General features: G+C 37.9%; 1 protein-coding gene across 1 annotated transcript in view; it reads right to left on the bottom strand.

Moving 5' to 3' along the window:
- Positions 1-17,165, bottom strand: part of MRPS27 (mitochondrial ribosomal protein S27) — a 42,779-nt gene that overhangs the window by 8,674 nt on the left and 16,940 nt on the right. Inside the window, exons 5-7 of the mRNA XM_066569398.1 lie at positions 3,282-3,396; positions 2,713-2,791; positions 1,331-1,446 (exon numbers count right to left, since the gene is read on the bottom strand). Of these exons, the coding sequence (XP_066425495.1) occupies positions 1,331-1,446; positions 2,713-2,791; positions 3,282-3,396 (310 nt within the window). The remainder of the gene's footprint in view (positions 1-1,330; positions 1,447-2,712; positions 2,792-3,281; positions 3,397-17,165) is intronic.

The following is a 17,165-nucleotide window of genomic DNA, read 5'->3' on the forward strand; positions in this document are numbered from 1 at the left end:
ACAAATCGTACTGAGGAACAACTCTCTTTGCAGAAGACTAAAATGTGAGGGGTTGAAATTTTCCAAGAAAGTTCTTCTTATTATGTCTACCCCTAGGTCTTAAACCAAACACAGAAAACTGGTTTCTGAGCATTATGAGGCGTTGAATAGTACTTTGAATGCTGTATACAAATAAAAATATCATTTCACTGCTGTCTTTGGATGGGATTACTTCAAAATGTATATTAAATAGGTCACAGCTATATAAATAAGCTTATCTTGAACATGTCTTATGTTCACACCACCTCTGCCTGCACATTCAGTTTTCATGAAACATTATACATACAGACAAATGCTTATCTCCCCAGTACGGATATACAAACATAGACAAACACAATGGAAAAATGAGGTTTTCATCCCTTTGCTTTTCATATACAAGTCACTAAACATACTTTATTTCTAGGCAATGAAGAAAATATCCAAAACGGTAAATGTGCTTTTCTCTTCTTTGGTGAAAATTCAAATTACAACCCAATTGGGTAAAACTTGAAGGCAACTGTAAAATGGATTTTGGAAGATGCTTCATGTAACACAGATGGAGGCTTCAAGCATTTGCTATATAGATGACAACATGCTATTGAAGGCTTGAGCCAAACTTCATTAAAAATAGCTTCCTACAGAGATCATAGCAGATCTGACTAAGCCCCTTTACTGACTGAGGCCCATCTGCAAAGGTAGAATAATGCCACTTCGAAGACCCTGAACTGTCATTCTGGCCTTAAGCAAGCAAGTTATAAATAATAACCCCATAATCCCTGGAGACAGGAGAAATGTAACAAATTTAATTTTAAAAAAGATTTGCAATAAGAAGCAATGCACCCAAAGCCAATTGGGATACTAAAAAACCTAGTGAAAATGCTTTATAAGTCTGCAACATCATCATTATCAAGCTCTAACGGTGAGCAATACCCAGCTTAATGGGGTCATATACAATAGGTGACATTTTTTGGTGGTCATTTGATAGAGTCTGCTTTGAACTGAAGTATCAATTCATGTCCTTCAAATGGGCACACATTACAACTGAAAATCCCTACACACCCTCCCTTTCAGAGAAAGGAGCAAATGGGGTGACAAATGATTTGATGGTTTTCATACTTGGTTGTGTCTTCTTTCCTTTTTCTTTCTTTCTTTCTTTCTTCTGCACTTGCAAATATAATGAGAAAATGGAGCATTTTTTTCCCCAGGTAAACTTAGGGGATATAAAATATGTTCATGATTGAATGTCTATTGACTGCACCACAACACTTGGAAGCAGAGGCTCTGTGTATCATTCTGAGTGTGGTCAGCTTACCGTACGTTCAGACTTGGCTGCCAGGTACTGGTATAAAACATAGAGAGAAAGAAGCTGTGTTGATAATTCATCAAAACTTTCTTGGAGCATGATCTCTGTTACTACTGACATAGCATCTATGGAGGAAAACAATACTTAATTATTATAGCTTCCAATACACATCTTCTTTTTGCACCCACTCATGCTCATTGATGCTTTATTGCTGTGGTATGCTTTGAAATAGTTGAAGAGGAAGTGAAACATTTATTGCAACTAGAATACACCTATAGAATTAGTCTTATTCCTTTGGGTTGCTCAAACACATTGCAAGAAGGAAGAATGGGTTGAATAGCATGAAACTACAGCCAAGGAGCTCTTAACATCATCTTAGCTCTAGACATTTCAATTGGCTCTTCTTTCCTTAGCTCTTCAATTATTAAAAAAAAATTAAAATTATTTCTTTGTTCTTGTGTTTTAATTACAAACAAGAGAAGACCAGCTTAACTTCATTAGTCTTAGGTGACAGGAGAGTACAAAGGATAAGAAATGTTATCACAGATCACCCACAGTGGTCTATCCAGCAAACAGTGCTCTAGAGGAGCTCTATATGGCATTCCAGTGAGACTCCCAATCAAGAAGGACAGTTTGGAAAAAGATCTTCAGTTTCACATGGAACAGAAATATGGATAAAATAAGGGGGAATTCAAAGATGGAGGGGGTATGTCTCAAAAAAAAAATAAACATGTATTAATTTGTTGTTTAGCAAAATCTTTCAGCTCCTTTCTGTTATCTGTTTTAAAAGAGCTTCATGTAAAGGAAAGCTTACTGCAAGTTTACAGTACTAGAAAACCTGACATGAAATTAAAATCAGTCATCAAAATTAGTATCTGTCATCAAACACGAGAGGACTCATCGAAACACTTAAACAGTCAAAAATGAAAGGTAGCCCCAGTATGGCAATTCAGCATAGCTGGCCGCCCCCAGTGACAGACAGAAAGCCCACACAAATAATTTTTATATGTAGCTTTTTGAACAGCTAAACGTATGGAAGATGAATACCAACATGCATTTTGATTCTAGTAACACTCTAATTAATCGTCACTAATAAGTCCTATAATATCATTACCACATATGTCAGACTTTTAACTGAAGAAGATGGTTTACACTTGCAATAGGATTAATACCAGTAGAAACTGTGAACCTCACAAGTTTCAAAACTATAAAATTAATAAAATCCCCAAAAAAAGGAGAAAAAACACACAGAAAATACTTCAAGGGAAGGTGAAGTTGTGTTTTATGATGAATTCAGAAAAAATATTGGTACAAGTTTTTAGTTTAAAGAAAAGCTCTGTAAATGTAAGAGCATACAACTAAGGATGCCGTATTGGCGTGTGTTTTCTTACCTTCATATTTCTTCTGCTTTATAAAGCAATCCAACAAAATATTGAATGTAAAATTATCTGGAAAAATTCCATACTGAACCTGAAGAAAAGAAGGGAAAAAAGTTGTGTGCAAATGTGCTGCAGATACCAGAAAGAGCAGAACCACGACACTCCACACTGATGCAATGTATATAAGCAACACAAGAGATTAGCATGGCTCCTGTGATGTAGGCCCTCCAACTTCTGATGAACTGCATTTGTTTTAGTATTTTATCTGAGCCTTTCAGACAAGGAATAGCACTGCCTATCACGTTATTATGCCTCCCCTGCAATTAACATGTTTTGGACACCAACACTATTTAAAACCAAAGAGCTTTCTGGGAAAAGAGAGGATTTAAAAGCTATTTAAAAGCGAGGATGTAAAAAGGCTATTGCTAAAATTCAAGTGCAATAGTAATTTGTTATTTGACGAAGAAACCTGAATTTAAAACCACAGTCTACAGGCCCTGGCTGCAACAGAAATTCCTGTCAAGCCACCCTTGAATCAAAAGCCAATGAAATATATTTGTCTCTTCCTTGGTAAAACTTACCTTGTTTTGTATTGTGTATAAGGCCTTATCTTGAGCGCCATATTTTAAGCACTGTCTGATCCAGCTGTGAATGGTCCAGTCTCTCAAGTACCAGGAATTTGGGCTATGTCGAAACCTAAAGATGACAAAAAGTTCTGGTGACAATATGACTCTGCTATCACAGAAACAAATTCTGTAATCAACACAACTATGAGTTTCAAAACCTCACCATTCATGAACTCAGATATAAATTTCTCCATGCTTGACTTGGCAGTCAATCACCACTCTCTAAAGAGCACCAGATAGCCCTTTCAAGTAAGAGAAACAAAACTTTGACACATTAATAGTATGTACAAAGGAGAATCTGACCTTTTCACTATTTAAACTTCTCACTTTCCAGAAAGTCTACTGCTTTTTTCTTGAAAAAAAAATTCCAAAAAATAACATTTTGGTGTATTTATGAAGGCCAACCGAGACTGGTATAAATACTGTAGTATTTTTTGACCTTGTCCTTGTGATTCTGTAAGACTGTATTGTATAACATTTTGATGTATAATGTTGCCGGGCTTATCAAAGCTACAACTGATGACATCAGCAGTACCAGAATTACATCAAAATATAACTGCATCTGAATCTTTGGAAATGTGTAATCTGGTGTCTCTCACCCTCTCTAAATCATGCCTCACTTCACCAGCTAAGAATTCATTATGCCTCAGCACAGGTCATCCCTGGGCCGCTGCATGCTCCATTTGCCTTAGAAATGCTTCATCAGTGAGGCATACCTCATGCACAGGGAAACTCTGTTGGAAAGCCTTTCCCTGCCTCCCTGCACTGGTTTAATCTATTCTGAGACACCTCATGCCATGACTTCAGCAGTCTTCCAAGGCAACCTACTCCAGTGCTTGACCAATTTGTAAAATTAAATACTTTTAATTTCATTTCATCCTAATTCAGACACATGCACTTTGCTCCACATTTGAACAAATGGTGACAAAAAGCACATGGAACTTCAGCTTTGGTAAACATTCAAGCATCAGTTGAAAGTTCAGTGGTAGGAGCTGCTGCCTTGGTCCTGAGCTGAATTTCACACCCACATGTGAAGAGATGCATGCAGTCTTTCTCAATTCAAATGAAAACTGATCTCAGTCCTCAGCACAGAAGTGACTGCCACTTTCTGTAAAGTACACCAATGACTGAGCTGAGCTCACGTGCAGATGCTCACAGCCCCAAGCCAAGATGCAGCACCATTTAGAGGCAGGGTAGACTCTTCCATCTGAGTGAGCATGCTTTCCAGAACGTTTATCAGATTAACGTGGCCACCAACCCTCTTTTCCCCTCAGTAAATCTCTTGTCTATCACTGAGGGCTACACAGATGACCAAGGCTGGAAAAGTACTGCAGCCTAGAGAGCCTTCAAAACAAAGACAGCCATGCCAAAAGTGAAGCTAAACAACTACATAATCTAAATGTAAGTACTTGTAAGTGGCATAGAAATCTCCCCATTAAATAAAAATTTAATAGCAAAGAAAAGCATGCTTTGAATATTAAATTACAAGCATCCACTCTGGTACTATAATTACTTTCCATTTTCTTCTCTCTGGGTTTCAAATACTGAGAGCAGCAAGAATGTATATTTGCTTTCACTAAAGTCCTGTGTCATGGACAAATGCTTTCAGGAAGTATCAGTTACAGGAATTCGGATTTAATCATATTTTGATGAAAAATTATCCAATTGCTACAGATTCTCACCAGCTACTTAAGAAGGGTCAAGCTGGAACACCAGCACCCAGTAATAATGCTGCCAACATATTTTAAAGTTTCATTAAATGGTTAATATTGTTTCACAAGTGGAAAACAACAGACCTATCTTTCAAAAAGCATGACACTGGTTGTCTCAAAAACTTAGGCCTTCTATTGATACAATCTTTGCAAATGAAAAGCAAGTATTCAAAAAACAACAACAAAAAACCCAACCAGCTGTTTTTAATGCATTTGAATATCCAACTTTTTTCACAGCTCTGTTTATTCTCTTGAGTACACCACAGCGAGAGAGCACTCCAATACTCCCTGTATCTTGGGATTGCTAAAGCTTACTGTAATGGAAGCTTCTAGGTTTCAAAGTAAAATTGGATTTGGACAGCAAAAGGCCTAACAGGGATACAATACGGCCTAGAAACAGAATGAAGCTGATCCAGTCAACACTCATTGCTGGAATCAATATGCACAAAATCCAGAGGCATGCCATAAAACCTTGTAAAAAATCTGCACACCAGCTTTTATAGAGCTGGGACTGATTTTTTGCATGCGTGCGCGCGCGCGTGTGTGTGTATGATAACCATTGGATCTTTCAGATATAATTACTGCAAGTATGTTACTATTAAGATCTTTATACTGATCTTTAAGCTCAGATCAGGTCTTGCCTGCCCTAGGTGCGATGCAAAAGAAAAGCAAAGAGCTTCTCAACAAAGTAATTTTCTAGTTAATTCTAACAATTAATTACAAGTCAGTTGCATGGGAATGAAGAGAGGAGGCTGGTGCATGAACGCAATATAAACGCATGTACAAGATCCCTCAACACAAGACATGTCCATTAATCCACTATGTGGTAGGAGAATTGGAAGTGAAAAGGAAACAATTGCACTGCAAACTTTTAACTGTTTCTGATTCATGTAATGCTGAGATAAGCTCTGTCTCTATTGTACTAGCAGAGAAGAGAAACCAACAGAGTATCTGTTTTTTACAGTTATCCTAGACAAATCAACCAAATGTTGTGGCAGGCACTTGTATTTGAAATGGAATCAGGAAAAAGAGGAGGTTGCTCATCATTTTGACAAGAATTAACATCCTCCTCCTTCTCTTTGTCCACCAAACAGGATATAATTAAGCAAGGCAATATGTTCAGGGACAGATGAAAAGACAGAAGGAAGTTAAAACTACAGAAAAAAAAGAGGATTCAGAATAAATTAAATAAAGGAAGTCTCTAGCAACTGCTGTGTGTTTAATGGAGAGACCAGAAGGTTATCTTGCAGATGCCTAGTGCTGAAATTCATTTTTCTGAGAACTAATAAAAACCAGAGAAGCCCAAGATTCTTACAATGTGTTCAGAAAAGACAAGAAGGAACTCTCAGAGAAGTTCTCTGTTGGTACACTTTAATGTTAATGGCTAAAGAATCAATATGGTCATTCTTCCAGTCATTGAACTGAGAACATCAGTCTCCATGGGGAAGAAAACCAGAAATATTTGTAATATAGGGAGAGCCTGAAATATCAAGGTCATTGTGAATCTAACAGCACACTATGCAATACTCTAGAGAATGATTTTTATTTTTGAAAGCTTTTCAGATTATGCAGTCCAGAAACTTGATTTTCACTAACAGTTGCTTTGTACTTGCAAAATGATTGTAACTTAGAAGACACAGGAGTGTACAGCCTCAGTACAAGGCAACCAGAACATTTTTAGCCAAACAAGTACATTCTCTTGCTCACAAATAGGCCAGCACATTGGGCTACATTGTCAGTTTACTAAGTTACTGCATAAAGCCCTGCTGCTCATTATTTTCAACAGTGCTGGGGTACTCATGCTGTGTGAAAGAAACTAAACAATAAAAAAGTTTAACAGACGCTGAGAGTGCTTCATGGGGTGCTGTACTACTACAGCAAGCATGACTTATTTATATTGGTGCACTCACACACTGCAGAAAAGCTGAATTCCTGCCCAACTCATTTGAGTCTTGCAACTTTGTTTGTGCCATCAAGTGGTAATGCACTCTAGTTGCTTTCACATACACTGTCTTCTCAAGGGAAGTAATGCAGCAAACCTGAGAGCAAACAGAACCAGACCCCCAGGTCTGCATTCTTTTTCCTAAGTTGATAGAGGGGGCACTTCATTGCTTTGGGGATAGTCACAAATGAGGAAGATGACGAAGGGAAATTTGCTGCATTACAGACGAGAAAGTGCTATAGAAGTGACCATGAGGAAGAGCTCTGCTCTGCTCTTCCTGGTAGGTATATAGGGAAAACAAGCTCAGCACATCGGTTCCCATTCTTTGTTGATCACAAGTTCCATTTTGGACTCTGTGGCATTCTTAAGGGCCAGTCCAATTCCTGATACTCCCAGAAGCCATCCTTGTACAAGACACACTTTTTTCTCTTCCTCATTCTCTCCCATTCTCAGAAGGAAGAGACCCTTCCTTTCTCCACCTGTACCTGGCCTAATGAGAAAGCATCTTGTAATGATCACACATCCCTACACTTCCTATCTCACTTCCTTTAAAACTAGAGAGAAACATGGGTCTGCATGTTCATATATTTTCAACAGAAGGGAGAGTCCCACATTACTTCTCATCCACTTAAAATTCTACAAAGTCCCAACACAAAATGTAAAGAGACTTAAAATGAATAAATATAATAGGAAATATCTCTGCAAACCAAGAAGAAACTATCTCAGTGGAACAAATCCAAAGTAACTCCACATTTTACACAAGTAATACAGGGCTGGGAAGCATATTAACAATGCCATGTTTTTTTCTTCCCAGGCACATTTTTTCAGCTACAGTGCATAATGATCAAATGGATTCCAGGCAGGCTTAGCTTGGAAACTGGAAGGCTGTCACCCAAAACTCTCCCTTTGTTTGTCATTTCAAGCCACAAGCCTTCGGGAAAATCATCTACATTTTAAATGGACGGAGAGGCATTGCTCATAAATCAGTGTCAAAGAAAACAATCCCGGAAAAGCAATCATTATTGACAAAAATTTCCTTTAACAAATGAACAGAACTCTATTTTCCCATCTCTTCTTTGAGTGCCATTTTAGCCTTCACCTTTTTTGTATAGATCTTGTAAAAATTTCATGTGTAAACCTACCAGTCCTATAGGAAATGCCACACACATTAACTGCCTACACTCAAAACCAGAGGGAACACATTGCTTTTGTGTTGAAATAAAAAACTCAAGTAGTATATGTACTATAAGATAACAATTATCAAAAGCAGTAATAGGACAGGTTAAAAAATTAGACATGACAACTATAACAGAGCATAGTCTAAGGCTGAGGCAGAATCTTACGCAAGCAGAAAATTGGTTTGCAGACTCCCTGAAAAAAAATCCTACATTCAGCCCCTATTCTATTTTAATTTTTATTGACTTTCCCATCTTTTATTTTGAACTAATTTAACTTGATTGCTTTGATGCTAAAATTAATTCTTCTAAATTAAGCTCTCTCCACCTCCACATGAATTCATATTTCATGCATAACATTTTTTGTTCAAGATTTGCACAGAGCTCTTACACCACTAACGCATGTCTGATGATTGCCCCAAAACAGACCTAAATGATCGGATATGGAGAAACTACACTACAGAACCACAGTCAAACACCAAGGCTGAGCAGATTTTAAGTATATTTTAAGTATCAAGTCTTGTTTCATGTTATATCACATTAAGTTTTTACTTCTGTTCACTTCAATGTTACAAGTTCACCTTTTTCTTCATCCTTAAGCTTAGTAATAGGACTAGATTTGGAAAAGGAGATATTTTGTCTAGAAGTACCTACTACACAGTTATTTAGGAAGCCTCAGGACATCACCTGGGTAACTTTCCTCTACCAACAACTGAAGGGAGAAAATTCACTATTCAGTAGTTTCAGGGTAGGTATTGCATTGCTCAAAACTACATTCATGCACAGAAAGCTACAGCTTCACAAAGTCTCTTTCTAACAGTAACTATCAGCTAGCGTGTAGTTTATTCTTTATTGACCTAGCTATTTTGACAATTTTTCTTTTTTTTCCTGCCCATTGTTGTCAGCCTCGTATCACTAAATGCTCTTCCTCCTTTTGATGAATTTAAGGCACCCTCAAGAGTAAAGCATAAGGAACAAGCCTTATTACATTAAAAGTTTAAAAAACAGTATGATCAAAGAATTGAAAAATCCTAGATAAATTTTATAAATTTCAAAATAATGTATGAATGGACAAGCAGTTTACCACAGCATGAAAGAAATGTTTTGCTTATACATAAATAGACCTAAGAGCTATCACAAAAGAAATAGCAATACAACCGATAAGGAGCCTATGGCAAGTTTGAAGCAATTTATTCGTATTCCTGGTATTGCAGTATTTTAAACAGATAGTGGTATTCCTGAAAACAATCTGCATTATTTATCAATCCTTCCAACCAGAGGCAGTCAACCTAACAGGACTGCAGTGAAGCTGCTCTTCCAACCTTCTGCCAGCAGGTTAGACCAAGCAGCCTTGAATCTCCCTAGAAATATTCGCAAAGCACAAAGCAGCAATCCTTCAGACAATCTCATTAATATCCCACAGATTTACCTTAAATGTTTCAAATCTTTATTCTAATTAGTTCAGACTGAAAAAGCAAAGCCAAGGCTCAAACAACATACACACTCAGTACACTCTTTGTCCCTGGGAAAACTCTTCAAGGCTGCTAAATGTGTTTCCTAAAAAGCTTAGAGGAGCTTTTTCATGTAGATTCATAGTCCTTCAGTTTTTCATGTAGATTCATAGTACTTCAGAATTATGCATTCCCTGACAGACTCCAATGGAAGTTCACTACTAAGAAGTGAACTAGTGAAGAATATGAACTAGTCTGTGTCAGTTTGGCTGAACATGATCTGTATGCCTAACCTGAAATAGGATGACATTAGTCACAGGCCTTATCTAGCTAGAAGCTAAAGACCTAAACATTTAAAAATCCAGTATCAACACAAGTCCTTATTATAGGTTAAAGGGAGGGTCACCAGCTAGCTCACTAAAAATGGACATTTGAGGATCCTCATTGGGTAGGTAAAAGAACACTGCTACCAAGAAAAGGTGGTGATGCCTGCTTCAGTCTCATGAAGGAACATTTTAACATCTCATTATCACATTGTTTTATTTCAAATGCAAACTATGAATAAAGCAACCCCCCTTTTTGACTTAATGAAATGACGAGGTGAACTGCAATGAAGGAAACCAAATAAACAGATTTTTGAATACAGTACTTGTATTTTTCTTCTTTTCCCAGGAAAATAGTTACCCACCACCCTTCACCTCTCCTACTCCTTTTAGAAAAAGACTATCAGGAAAAATCTAGTTTTCTTCTCACACACATGAAGAATCTATACTGCTTTCACCACAAAGGTGAAATTCACTCAAAGAGTGACAATTAAGAAGAAAAGGTTGTGTCATAATAATAACAATAAGAAAAACCCAACATCTCCCCAAACTACTGACTGTAAGGAACACAGTTCTCTGTGACAAACACTCCTAGACTTACAATTGAAATGACTGGTTTTGAATATAAATGTCACCAATACTGTATAGAAAGTATCACAGCCTGAGAAAGCACACAGGGAATGATGAAGTGAGCTGTTGCTATAGTGATTCTGATAAGATTCTCTCAAGTGCCTTTCCTTTTCCCATGCACACCCACAATCAAGTCTAATTTAAAACTGACTCTTCCATTAATTATATCTTTTTCCGGTATTCCGGCATACAAAAACAGACAAATTAAGAACCATACAAGATACTATATTTCTTGCTTCAGGGAATTTTTTTTAATCTCAGCAGTTTCAAAGTGCATAAAGATATAACTTGCTGTTTCAAAGCTCAACAAAGGGTCAGTTCTGCTGATTCTTTTACTTGGATCTCTGAAAACTGATTAACACAAGGCTATAAAAAAAGGTACATATAATTAAAGCACTGATTTGATTGTTACCATTTTAGTAACTCAGCTATGCCTGTCATTACTTCAACAAATTAAACCTGTCTGAAAGCTAGTGTACAAGTTATGAACTTATTTCTCAAAATGAAAAACAAATGTTTGCAAAACCCGCTTGCAATTTCTAGTTACTGTTACCACCTCTGCATCCAGTTCACTTCGCCAAGTGACAGACCACTAAAGGCTGCCAGAAAGTCGGTTTCCAGCAGAAAAGTAGCTCCCACTAGCTGCACTTCAAAAGTAAGTTTAAAATCTTTTGTGTACCAAATAGTACTTGTGTCATGGACTTTCTTCAACCATAGTTAACTTTATGTCATTTGAGGGCTAAATTGTTTTAAAGCTCATTACTTAATTTTTAAAAAATAAATTACTACAGATGCTTTAGAAAACCTCCATCTCTTAGCTACCAACTACTGCAGGGATGTCACAGTGAAGCTTGCTTTCCAGCAACCATTAACCAAGCTCGACAGAGATGTAGCACCAAGGGCTTTCCATGCAAACAAAATAGTGACTCTAAGTTCTGTGACAGCTCAGTGTCAGAGAGAAGCGCACCAACATTAAGGAGTTTCTGCCTTTTAGCACTAAGCCTAAACTATGAGAGAATTCCCCTTTCACGCCATATTAAATAGGCATACTTCATGTGTATGCATAAGAACTGCTGTCAAGAAAAGCAAATAATGACTTTTTGATTTTATGGCAGGAAAAAAATCTCAGTCTTTAACAGACATTGCTATTATTGTATTTGCAAACAGCAACTTTTTAACAATGCCTAATATTCAGTGTAGATTTAACCTGGGGCAAAATTAACGTAATTTTGTTAGAGACGTAATCACTGAGACCTGCATTCTACATTGTAACTATGTTGCATTTTCCATTATTTTACTCAAATTCTTTATGGTTCACAAAATAGCTCCCAGAAATAGATCACACATTAGCTTCAAACTACTGCAACATTCTACCGACGGATATAACCCTTGACACTTTTCAGTTTGATCACAGTTGAACTCACACAGATCATAAGTGATGTATTTCTGTCTTGAGTATGTAAAAGGCTGCAATACAGAGGTGTACAGCCAAACAGTTTATTCTGCAGCTTGTTTCATACCACAATCAGAGCAAAAATGAGGTGCTGGGAATACAGCACCTCTGTATCCTCTGAGTGCTTCAGGAATACAAATACTGAATGGATCTCAGTAACCAACTTAAGAAGGGGAAGAGCCAAACCTTGCACTCGTTGCCAAACACTTCACAAACTAGATTTGCACAGTACAGGTTTTACCTTTTCAGATTTGCTGCCACAGGCACATGATTCAAGTTAGCCTAATTTTGTCCTAACACATTTACATTTTTCACTGCTACAGTCTGATGTCCTCCTGTATTTGCTCTCCTTCTGCACCCCATGAGTGAAGGGGAGGCAGACAAGAAGGCTTTAATACTAAATGTAAACACCTAAAAAGAGAACAAAACCCCTGATACCTGCAGTTTCAGTCACAGCCACTGTCAATAAGGCAACCATTTCCAAAAGGTCGATCATTGGTGAATAGGCCAGGGCTACCACACAGTTCATCATTATTCTGTTTACTTTTCACATCATGTCTCCATGAGCAATGTTTACTGGTATTTCTTTTTTCTTCCAACCTTGCATTTTCCTAATAAAACTACTTTCAGCAATGAGTAACAAGAAATGCTCAAATCCTTTACACATTTTAAACTGTTCTCTAACCACAGTACCCAATCACAGCACTTCTGAGGGATCTCGTTAGCATACCTCTTAGCACATCTAACTTCTGAGACCCGTGAGACCAAAATGTCCTTTGCCTCATTGCATGTCAATCCCAAAGAACAGCAAGTACAACGAGGAAAAACATGGCAAACTGGACTCAAGCATTTTGAAAGGCAGTTTGAAATTTGTGGGCTCTTACCAGCTACATGATTGTTTTATTATTTTCAGAAAAAGACTATGCTATCAGATCTGTTATTTAAAGAGAGACAGCAGGTACCTCTCTTTAAGTACTGCACGTACTGTAGGACGAATGCTCCCTTGCGTAGGTAGCTGCAAGCTGCACAGTAAAATGAGGTCATGCTACCCAAAACAGGCAGAGGATTTCATAATGCAAAAAGGTATTTTGTAGTTTCTCCCCTTTTTAGACAGGAACACATCCAAGACTGCAAGTTATAAATATAGTGGTGACAGCACCAAGCCTGCCAGAGTCCAGTAAGCTTTCGGACAATACTGTTCAGGCACACGGTATGATTCTTGGGGTGTCCTGTGCAGAGCCAGGAGTTGGGCTCAATGAGCCTGACTGGTCCCTTCCAACTCAGCATATTCTATGATAACTCACTAATGCTTTTGGTTCTGCTAATGACTGGCCCACAATGCAAAGCCAGGATGACTTGCTACTTTGCCCTTTTACAGTGGCCTACTCAGACCTTCTATACAGACTCCAAACTGACATTCACACACCAGTTAAGGAAAACTGCAAAAAGAAGTAATCACTGCAGGACAGTAACTTCAATGAAGACAAAAACATCTTTTTGCTGGTAAAGTGGACTGTAACACTCCTGCTGCAGGAGGAGTTCTGCTGTCATGCTCTCACAGTAGCAGCTTCACCTCATTCACCATCAGTCAGACACACAAGCAGCCAGTCTCGTTTGTGGACTTTTACAGACTGTGCAGACAGGGGGGACGGAGATGGTGTCCATTTTACACCCAGCCGTCTGCTGCCAGAGGCCATCTACTTAGCTTGTAGCTTGATTTAGTCCAGCTCTGCACACTCCCTAGTGGAACTTTGAAGACAGGAGTATTTTCCCCCTTTTTTAAATGAAAGCAGTAGTTACAGAGGAGAGAGCAGAATAAATGTCAGCATAAAGAGGATCATCATAAAGTTGACTCTGGAGATTAAAGGCAGCTTTATATCCACACCAATTCTTAAACAACAGATATTACTCATAAAGGTGAAAATCGGTTTGCAAATCCAGATGCCAAAATTTGTGTGCTTTCAGCCTGACAAGTTCTAGACTGAAGGAGTGGGGTGGGGGAGGGGGAATAACCAAAATCCCTGCTCACTTTTCAGCATGAGAAAGGAATTATTATTGGGTCTACATTCACAGCTGAGCAAACAGGCATTTCTATCAGCTGCTGTCTTGTACATCCCTTTCAAATTTTAACAATAAATCCACGAAAGCACTCTTTGTCGCTGCTTAAATGCTCCCTAAACTAGATCCTGGGTCTAATCCTCACCTGGTTCAAAGAGAAAACATACAGTTCCTCCAAGCTACCAGAGACCTGCCCAGTCAGCTGAGGACCTGGCACACCACACATACATATGACCATTAATTAAATGAAAGCTGGGAGACATGGACAACTCCAGCACCTTCCAAAGATGTGCAATCCAGCATCCCATAGAGATGCACCAGTGGTGAAGATAAAAACCAACTGATGAAAGCAGCCACAGTGCTATTTCTGAAACAACCAACTCCACATTTAATTGAGTCCCTCAGGTTTTCAAACTGATGTAGCAATGGGGAGACAGAGAGGCAGCTGAAAAGCCTGGGGACATTCTCCTTCAGGGACAGGGACACATAAGGATTTAAGAAAACAGGTAAGAGGATAAAATCAGCTGACAAGAAAGGCTCGGACTTCTATCTAAGCCAAACCCATACTGTTCTTCCACTCCACAATGCCCTCCACAAAAAAACCCAAAAGAAAGGTAAGGAAGGGACTACTTAGGGATTAGTAAACCTAGTTAGGAACCAAGGATTTATCAAGTAAATCTCAGAAAGAGGTAACAGGAACTATGGCAGAAGGAACAGTTGCAGGTAGCTCAGCAGAGTGCTTGGTACAGAGAAGCACAGAAAATGCAACTGGACTCATTCCAGCAGACCACATAGATATGTTATTTGAGCAGCTGCAAAATGCTCACTATTAAAGCAGCATTTAAACAACAAAAAGAAAACCCCAACCAACCAAGCAAACAGCCGACCAAACAACCAACATAGCAACCAACCAACAAAAAAGTATCCTGAATGACTGTTTGAGTCACTTTTTTTCATTTTGCTACTGAGCATCTTATAGTCAGAAATTTGCACCTTAACTTTTCTGTAAACAATAAGAGTAATAACCATGACCTTTGTTTATCTACTGATTCAATACTCCTCTATTCAATTACAGCAAAGCACTGTTTTGTGGATCTGTCTGCAATCAAGCTTCTGCCTTAGGGAGAACACTTTTTCACAGGCACAAATGGATATGCAGAAATAAGCAGATATACAAGCTGAATAAACATACCCTCTTATTTTAATTTTTGTTCTGCACTCTAATCTTTCTGGACATTTCTGAAGATGGAATTATTTAGAAAAAATGGAGCCATTGGAATAGAGTAACATAACTGACTTTTCAGATTTTTTTAACTGAGGCAAAAAAAAATCTACAATCTGTTGGATATAATCGCATAATTTTCTACATGTCTTGATAACTAAATGCTGACATAACACTTTCAGTCCTACAAAAGCATAAACATCATTTTTTTAATAAAAAGGCAGCTACTTGAAAATTAACATGCCCAATCATTTACAAGCTAAAGAAAGATGCATGCTGATGTAAATCTACCTCCTCCCCATCATAATAATTTTCATTATTGGTTATAAAACCATTTTGTCTAAAATGGAGTGTAACAGAACGAAGTAGGTCTATAACTGTGGTGATTACTCCACCTCTTAACATGGTCATCTTAAATGCTCTTTCCATTTCCAAAGGGTTTCACCTTGTGGAACTCGTATCGTACCTGCTATCTGTTACTATCTGTGGTTTTGATGCAGCAATGTGCATCAAAACTACAGACAGTCTGAGCATAATAGATTATACTGGATCCACTCTACTGCATCATATTACTAAGCTGAACATCTTCACTGTTACCAGCAAAGCACAGAACACTTTTCTTCACTATCAAGTCCAGTTAGATGGTATGGCTCCTTTTTTATGTGCTTGACCAGATCATAGTCATCTTGAAACCCTGTGAAATAAACCAAGATTTTATGAAACAATGATTTTAAACTAAGATCATATGGACTTTTCATTACATATAGTAAAATGAAGGGATGTCCTCACTGAAATACTGCATAGCTTTGTATTTCATATGTTGGCTGAGGTGTGACAGGAAAAAAAATCTTAATGCCTTTGTCCTTCTCTCCATCAGTCTGCCCTATAAACTAGCACATGACGTGCCATCATTCAAATACACTGGCAGTTTTCTTAACAACTGTGGTGCAGAATAGGAATTCTCAAGACAGTGGAATGTTAGAGATGCTTTGGTCCCAGGCCTGTTTCCATGCAACCTGTAAGAGCATATACTGCCACCATGGTAGAAAACCAAAAATGTCATGTAACTAACTTGTATGGGTCGTACTAGCACTCACATTAGTCTCCTGAAAAAAATGTTTCCTCAAACATTGTAAAGAAAAAAAAAATATAGAAAACTGTCAAACAGTCAGACATCCCTTTCCATGTTAAACTACCATGTGATATGCCCTGGAGTGTTTAAAAACATTTCACATTCTTGGTGGATGTCCAGTCCCACTTTCTTATAAGAAAGCCTTCCTTTAGTTACAAGTCAGAGAAAACAATCATGAGAAAAAATACAAAGTAAATCCTGGTAAGTGGGTAAACTTTACAGCATATATGTTTAACCTAAGATGATTTTCAACCCAACAGCTGCGAGAAGCTATGCAACTCCTATTTTCCAGACTGAGGACATTTGAAAGCTGACACTATTTACTACATATCTGCACTCTCCAGCTTCTAACTTATCTTTTTCCATAATAAAATTAGTACAATATAGGCACTAAATACTCATCCTGTTCTTAAAAATCAATTTTCAATAAAATTATTTTTCTCATCAGAAGCTCATCCACAGCTGCTTGCAGAGTCCATTTAAGCCAGGAACACCCTGATTCACCCCTTGGAAAACCACCTTTAATGGCAACAAAATAACATCTCTGCTCAAAAACTACCTTTATTCTTTCTTTTACTACTGATTACAGTAGAAGAATCCTGATCACTGACATTCCTAAGACATTTTCTGCCCAGAAGCCTTTTGACTTTGTACTTGGCCCTCTATGACATTTAAACTGTTCAGCATTTTGAGTATGCTGGTTGCAGCAGCGCAAAATGCTGAATTTCCCAAAGTACAGGA

This window comes from Molothrus aeneus, chromosome Z (assembly GCF_037042795.1).
Source record: "Molothrus aeneus isolate 106 chromosome Z, BPBGC_Maene_1.0, whole genome shotgun sequence".
NCBI classification, from domain to species: Eukaryota; Metazoa; Chordata; class Aves; order Passeriformes; family Icteridae; genus Molothrus; species Molothrus aeneus.